The 8389-nt window shown below is 39.3% G+C and overlaps 1 protein-coding gene across 1 annotated transcript; it reads left to right on the top strand.

Moving 5' to 3' along the window:
- Nucleotides 1-2825: 2825 nt before the first annotated feature.
- LOC105050116 (ER membrane protein complex subunit 7 homolog) lies at nt 2826-7734 on the top strand. Its single transcript, XM_010930001.4, has 7 exons — nt 2826-2980; nt 3112-3155; nt 5733-5838; nt 6869-6932; nt 7011-7127; nt 7221-7329; nt 7471-7734. Exons 1-7 carry the CDS (start codon nt 2895-2897, stop codon nt 7557-7559), a joined length of 615 nt encoding a protein of 204 aa, XP_010928303.1. The 5' UTR covers nt 2826-2894; the 3' UTR covers nt 7560-7734.
- Nucleotides 7735-8389: the final 655 nt, after the last annotated feature.

Raw genomic sequence — 8389 nt, 5'->3', positions numbered from 1 at the left:
TTGAGCTCAATTGTGCCCCAACTGAACAAGCGACTGGCATAGCAGCAGATTGTTCGGGTTCTCTTGCCTCAACCCGAACCTCTTCAGTAGAGAAAATTATTGATGGTGCTTCGGTAGTTTTCCTAACCGTCCTATCTTTGGACGGCATGGTAGGGGGCGCTGTCGGAGCTGACAGCACCAGAACCAGCTCAGGAGTCGATGCAGACGGTGCATCAAGCCCCTCAATCGGCATTGAAGCAACAATTGGAGTTGGAGTCAGAGTTGCCACCTGAGCTTGCATCGAAGCCTGACGCCTCTTCAGTGGTTGTGAAGGTCCAGCCTCAGATGCTGCCCTCTTTCTAGCCGTGTGCTGATGAATTTTGGCACCAGACACTCGCACCCTCGACTGCATGGCTGCAATTACGACAAGAGTCAGTACAACTCAAAAGATAAGTGCAGTCAAAAATAACCGACTATACTATACCTAAACAGGCAGCCGAACTAAGGTCGGCATCATAAAGGGCATGTTCGGTCACAAGCTCCTTCTGTGTCGGGACCGTCATGTCCTTCAGCTTGTGAAAGTCCTCCCGGTCACAGACCTTCACTCGACTATTATCATTGGGATCGGTTCGTGGATCGCCCCAACGGGAAGGAAAATCCCAAGGAAGAGTGGAAGAAGCAAAGAAAACTGGTTCTTCCATCCATGAATGGACAATGGAAGTCCGGTAATGAAAGAAAGATCTTTGCGGGGGTTGAAGAACCACCACCTTCGAGCCTTAGGGTGGGGTCGGAGTACGAAAAAAGCTCGAAAAAGAGAAGGATGAGGTTCGGTCGGCAGCATCCGACACAACAAGACAAAGCTAATAATCAGTCGGACCGAGTTCGGTGCCAGCTGAGTCAGGCAAAGACTATAATAATCTAAAATATTTTGGACGAACTCTGAAATCGAAAATCGAAGATCTGTCCGAAGATCTTCGACATAGAAGGACACCTGGCTTGAAGGAGGGCTATTCACCCGACCATCGGCCCCAAAGGTGAAAAGCTGATACTGCTCCAGGATGCAATACTGCTCCTAGAGCCGTTCAATATTCGACTTCAAAAGTGAAGAATCCTCCACCTCTGGATCCGACTGGGTTTCGTCAGTCAGATTCTCCGACTGACTATCTCGAAAAGAAAAAGTCCTAACCATAAAGAAGAAAACTCTAGAGACTCAAAAAGAGGGGAGAACTCAAGAACAAACAACAGAACGTGAAAAGGATAGGAATACTGGGGTGACCGTCCGATAGAGTTCCCACACGAGGAAAGACAAAATGAAAAGTAAAAATTTGGTTGAAGACGATCTTTTATATATAGGATCCCTCAACGGTCGAGATAAAAGCGATCAAACCGAGGACTCACCCGATGACGATACATGGCAACATCTGGACCAACCATCGATCGGACGGTTCGACGCACCTATTCCAGATTAAGCCATGTCACCTTCATCTGCGTGAATAGCTTTGACCCAATAATATTCATACACGTGGCAAAAATCTACTTATCAGAATCCAACCGTCCGACACCGGCTCGTCTTTCCAAAATGATGTCTGACACCGACAACTGACACCGAATCATTCTGTTGATATGGCGGTTTAAAGATGACAAAACAGCTAATCATCCGTATCTCGGAGAAGGTGGCTGTAGAATCAGGGTTCGACATGACAGACAATAACTCCCTTCGTCCAATGTGACAGTATATACACCGACCCGCCATTAGACTTGGGAGTGGGGGGCAACTATTGGGATACACCGACTGACCTTCGACTTAGGCCAACCAACTTCCGACTCCGACTCGGCAATAGCCGACTGACCGAACATACGAATCCAACTGAGCATTAACGGAACAGATAGTACCGACTCTTCATCAACTAATTGAACAAGCTTCACCGACTTATGGTCGGTTACCGACTAGTGATCGATTGATGCTGATAAATATCGAACAACTAGGACTGTTGGTGCAACAGAACTATCAGTCGATGGCCATACCTACTATCAATGTATGATCGGCCCAACTCCATTCAAAATCCAGCTTCAACCATTACATGACAAGTTTAAGCGATTTCCAATGGAGCAAGGGTCTGTTGAAAATTATACATCCAACATTTTGTGTTAGGTCAAATAAAGTTGCCCGAATGGGTCAATATAATTTTTGCAAGACCTGATTGCAGAAAGTACAAAGAAATTTAAAAATTATGTCTCCGATTAAATGAGACTCCACTTTCCACTTGCCATCACAACAAACTCTCACCATTTGGTCGCATTTTTGCTCCAAAAATGATTTAAGGACCTCAGACCCATAAATAAGTATAGGAGAGAGAGATACTTTGGTACTTTTTTGTAATTTTGTTTTATGTTGCTCCTAAGGGGAAAAATAGAGCTAAAGTACTGAACGTACTTGGACAGATTTTCTTTTAATAGAATAGATTGATGGATAGTGAGCAACATAATCAAGGATGGCCCTCCAAATTTTCTAACATCCTAGATCTTGGTAAAGTTGGGGTCTGGATTCCAAATCATTTGGGATAACTAATAAATATTTTACCAAACTTGTAGGCTAGCACCTTCTCCACAAATGGAGCTTTAGTTGGGATGAGGTGAACCTAGGATAGCCTTAGCTAGCATGGACATTTGTCACGCCAGATCCAGAGCAGGCAGACCAATTCTGGGTCAAATCTTGGGGAATCCAGTCAGCACTTAGTTGTTTTAGCTTGTTTGGTATGCCGCCTCGATTAATGCTCGACTCATTCAACGAGCGTTCACCGATGTCTTCCACGTGCATGGCACGTGAAGAGTAATGGACGATCTCGCATCGGAGCTGCCTCTAAAAGAGTACCCAAAACGGATCTCTCCAAGAGAGCCTGCTTCCACTGCGAACGATGAGGAGACTCGCGGAGATCATCGTATCTCTTCTTCTTCTCCTTCTCTCATGCCTCCTTCCGTCCGCCATCGCTGGTCCCTCCGGGTATCTTCTTTTCTTTCACTCCCCTTCTTCATCGTTCTCTTGAACCCTAATTGAGCCCTCTTTTCCCTTCTTCTTTCGCAAGGACTTTTTATAGATTTTTTTTTTTCGGGTTTTTCCTTATAATTTCGCAGCCCTGGGGATGGGTACACCGTAGCAGGTCGCGTGAAGTTGGAAGGTGAGATGCTTCCCCTTCTTTTTCATATTTTTTTCTTATTATTTGTGTTCTGCTTCGACTTGATAAAGCCGAGCCTAGGCGTCACAGTTTGATGCATAATATTAAACCAAGATGGAACGAAAAGGTCGTACAAGGGTTTAATTTGATGTGAAAATTGATCTGGTGATCGACAATGTCTGAATATTGTTGCTTCCGAAAGATGTGTGCTTGCTGCTTGCTTGAGTTTGGATTCCGGGTAATGTTCATCGCAGTACCCAAATTCCATCTCTTGGAATATTGTCGCTTCCTAGACATAAAGTTGGGGGGAAAGCTTGAATCTTGCCTGGGGTTTATGTTGGAAACTGGGACTAGGACATCGTTCGCTAATTCTTTTATTTGATGAGTCTTGCGATAGTTTGTCATACTTGATTCGTTGCAGACACATTCACTTATAGATCTGTACGTCTGAAGGTCGTTTGTATGATGCTTTGGGGTGCCTTTGCTTTATCAACTGTATCATATGCCTCTTGTATGCGTTAATGCGCCATGATCTTCGTCAGCACAACTGCAATCTATTGCTTGTCTTTGAAGAAAAAAATTATAAATAAAGAAAACTCAGCAAACTCATAAGCTATCTGGGGAGATTTTTCGTTTCTTTTTTCTTGAGAAAAGGAGTTTGGTGTAGATTCATAACTGTTTATGTTCAATAATCGTGTTTCTTTATGACAATTTGTCATGAAATCCATTAAAATTGACCATTTCTTATACTTTTATAGCAGTTTTCCCTTTTTTTGGTAGAGGTGCAATTTATTACATAGAACCATGTTATCAACTCGTACAGTAGTCTGAAAGTTCTTGAAGATAGTGTATCACATTGCCATACCAGATTGATTGTGTAACTGAGTTTCATGCGGATTATCTTGTGCTTTTAGACTTTGTACTATAATTAGAAGATTCTTTCATCACATCCATATCATTCTTGGGTTTGAATAAATCCTTCAGTTCATCCTAGAATTCTCCTGCTTGCTTGTTCCAACATTTTTAAGTCCTTGCTTTTTTGATTTTGCTTGGATGCATGTTTTTTGTTGGAATCTTTTCATCTCTGTTTTGTGGAGCTATTAAGAGACAAATGACAGCACTGTTGTCGAAATGATGACCAAGAAAATCCCTATTACAGAAATGGAAGATTTAACTCAACTAATTTTGTATGATATTGAAAAATATGATGATTTCTAGAGTTGCTTTGGAACTATTATTTGTCTACCACATATGCCTCTGAGTTCTTATGAAAATATTTTCCAGGCAAGTGTGTTTGGTCAGTATGTGGGTATGTATAAAGAGGGTCAGGACACAAATGGGATTTGTCTAAGTTAGAACGATAAGGTGGATGCAAGGTAAAGATATTGAAGAGCTGAGGTGTAAGCTATTATCCAACAAGGTAGTTTAGCTGTTGCACCTTAGTGGAGATGGAGGTTAGACTAAGATGATTACAAGTCCTTGTGGTGACTGTGAGCCACAGTGAGGATCTTTTTGAGCGGTGCAAGAAGAGGCTTCTGCCAATAGGAATTAAGTGATCAAAGTACATCTTTGTACAGTGTGAAGTATTTAATAAAAAAATTTACCATTGTAGCATATCAATGTTCAGTTAAGGAGAAAGCAATAAGAAGGCCAAGGCAAGGTATTTTGATGCTGTGTAAGATTGCTTAATTAAATTGGAGTTTTTTTTTTTTGAGTGGATTAAATTGGAGTTTTATGGGCAACAAAGCATATAGATCATAGACAGGAATTGGCAGCTGCTTGTAGAAATCTGCTCGGTTCTTTGTTTAAGCCTTCTTGACATAGAGATGCCTTGACCCTGTAAAATTTTAAATTCACAAATTTGGAAAGAGCTGAATGTGAAATACTAAATCAATCTTTGCTTCTGATTATCATTCTCATTTCCTATTCTAAATTTTTTTTTTGATAATTTTATGTAGATCATTTGCCTTAAGATCATAAATGAGATGAAGTCGGCATGTAACTAAAACCTTTGATGTAACTACGGCTTCAGGGGGGTTCGATCTATGTTGCTACCTTTTGTTTTACATAAAATCATTGGTCGTAGCATCAATGTTTTACATGGGGGAACACTTGCAAAGCCAGGATGATACGTTAACATACTTTAGGTATATAAGAATACTCTATAGTAAGCATGGGGTTACTTGCAATAACTCATCACTAGTTCATTTTTCGCTGCTGAATAGACTATTGTTGTTGGCATTCCATGCACATATCAAAAGATCATGGCATAATTTACCATGGTTCATGATCTGTCTAGTAATAACCTGGCAATGATAAGCAGATAATGTAGACTTTTGTTGAAACCTCTTTCTCGTACCTTGTTGAAACTGTATAAATATTTTCCTATGTTGTTCAATGGAACATGTCTTGTGGTTTGATTGCTGAATTTGGGCATTGATGCAATCCTATGAAAGTACCATGCTCTGAACAATTAACTCTCGTTAATTGATTTGCACTATTGGTATACTTTGAATATTAATTTTATGTTTTCTCCCTGGAAATTATTCCTATGTTCTTATTACTAGCCTTTGTTGACAGGTGCAACATCCAAAGGTTTTACTCCTATGAAAACTTCAAATACAAAAGTGATACTTAATGGTGGTCAGAGGGTCACTTTTCTTAGAGCAGATGGTTATTTTTCATTGTATCCTATTTTCGCCATCCTTTTAATGTTTTTTGTTTCCAAATATATACTCCATATTTTACTTTATTTGTTGAATTTTGGTATTTTATTTAGTGCATGGTCTTCATATTGCTTGAAGTTAAAAGCTTTCGCGATGATGTATGCATTCTTTGCTTGTGATTTCTTGCAGCATAAATGGTCGATAGAAGCTAGTCTGAAGTAATAGGTTCAATTCATGACCATGTCCTAATTGGAAATGATGTAGAGGATATTTGTGGTAAAAGATAATAGAAACGAAGATTCTTTTTTAAAGAAATAATAACGCAAGTGAACTTGGGTAAAGAAAAAGATACCAACATGAAGTTAAAATGTTGAGTGAAACTAGAGGAACCTGTTTTAGATCTAATCATTGTTGCCATTAGGTCATTAAATATAGTTCTCGTAAATGTGCACCAAAATGAGTATATCATCAAATATAGGGTTGTATATGTACAAACTCTGATTCATTTTAGCATTGGTCGATTTATTCATTGTGTTAGCTTGCTTGAAATTTGACCATAGTTTAGTTATTTAGTTTTTAATATATCTAGAATGCCAAGTGCATAAGCTTCTGCATATGCACTCATATACTCATACAGTGTATGTCATACCCTCAGCAGGTCACATACTATGGCCACTTTTGAAAACTTTTAGTGGCACAAAAGCCATCATTTAAATAGCCGAATATAATTTTAAACCAGAAAGCTTACGCTCTTGCAAAATACTGACGGCCAAAGTTGTGTTTTTTTAATTACTAATTAGCTTGGAAAGTTATAATGTTCAAATGCTAAAAGAGACTGAACAGGTAAGCAATATGTAATTGCTTGCATTACTCTAATACAAGGGCAATATCATGGAATAATATCATTTGCAATGTGCTTGCCATTATGATGTTTAAAGCAAATCTTATGCTTGATCTTGAAGGAAATTTATAAGAATGCACCTATTTTTTTGGAATGGTCTTTCTCTGGTCTTGCCAGGGTTTTGTAATTCTTTGACCTATTTACTGAAGCCACAATGTGCCAGCTGGGACTCATCTTATCGAAGTGTCCGCAATGGACTATTTCTTTTCACCGGTAATTTTTTTTTTTTTTTGTTGCTGAGTCTGAATTGATGAAAACCTAGGCCTGATTCCCCATTCTATTTTATGTCAGGTTCGGATTGATATTAGTTCCAGAAATCCTGGTAAGATCCAGGCTGCACTGACAGAGAATAAGAGGCTTCTGCATGAGCTAGTTTTGGAGCCTTCAAGAGAAGAGCAGTATTATGAGGTGGAAAGCCTGTTGAAAGCTATGCTACTTTCGTCTCTTATTAATTTCTTCTGATGCCTTACTGTTTTTATCATTTTTGTCGTCATCGAGCAGATAAGGGAACCTTTTTCCCTAATGTCTCTATTGAAAAGTCCCATGGGTTTGATGGTCGGTTTTATGGTGATAGTGATGTTCCTCATGCCGAAGTTGATGGAGAATATGGGTAATAATATTCTACTATTCTAATCGGCTGCATTCCTATTTCCTGAATAATCTGTTTATGATCCTTTGTTTGCAATCCATGATGAGATTTCATTTCTATTTGCTGTTCAACAGTATGTGACTTCTCTTGTGCTGCTAACAGATCCAGAAGAAATGAGAAGAGCCCAAGAGGAGATGAGGGCGCAAGGGGTACCTTCTCTCTCCAGCTTGTTGCCTGGGAGGAGCAACTAGATTGCAGAGTTTTGTATGACTCAAGCTAGGCTTCGCCGATGACTTGGCTATCTGAACGCTTGGGAAGAAATCATGAGGCTTGGAACAAAAACTTCTATTAAAATTGGAAGCTTAATGCTTTTGTTCTTGCGTTTATCACAATTAATGTTAGTGGCTCGCCGTTTGCCCTATGAAATTGATAGGAATGATGCAGTGATAACAGATTTCATCACAACTAAGCATAGATTGCAAACTTTGAAAAACCTGAGGATGATATCCACAAACTGATTCTAAAAGTGAGAGTGATTGCTTTATCAAATAGTGTTGTTATTAGATAAGTACTCTGCATCATGGAACTAGGAAATAATTCCTTTCTGGACATGTACAACATAAGACGAGGAATGTACCTGTACGAAGGAGTGTAGAAGGAAAGAAAAATAAAGATAAACTAAAAATCAGATGAGATGAAGTCGTAACAAGGGATTTGATATAGGATGAAGTAACAAGAAAAGATTTAAGATCGATGTATCGTCCAAAGAAAGTGCAAAATCTTTCTTTGAAAGAATTAAATAGTAGTTTTTAAAAATGCTATGCCAAAGCTATGCTGATGATATGCATGCTTACATACTGCAAGCTTATGACTTATATGGTATATTACAAATATTACAATTTTATCCGATCAGGCACATCCAATCTGTCCCATTTAAGTCTATCTGCTTTGCCTCGCCCCAAGTGCCATTCCTAACAGCTTGGAGATCATTTCCATTGTACTTGTTTCTCCACGCCCCATTTGTTGTTTTCTATTGCTAGTATCATTATTAAGATAATTCACTACTGCTTAATCTGATAAG

Source organism: Elaeis guineensis, chromosome 8, assembly GCF_000442705.2.
Source record: "Elaeis guineensis isolate ETL-2024a chromosome 8, EG11, whole genome shotgun sequence".
Taxonomy (NCBI): Eukaryota; Viridiplantae; Streptophyta; class Magnoliopsida; order Arecales; family Arecaceae; genus Elaeis; species Elaeis guineensis.
This window is presented reverse-complemented; position numbering and strand designations above follow the sequence as displayed.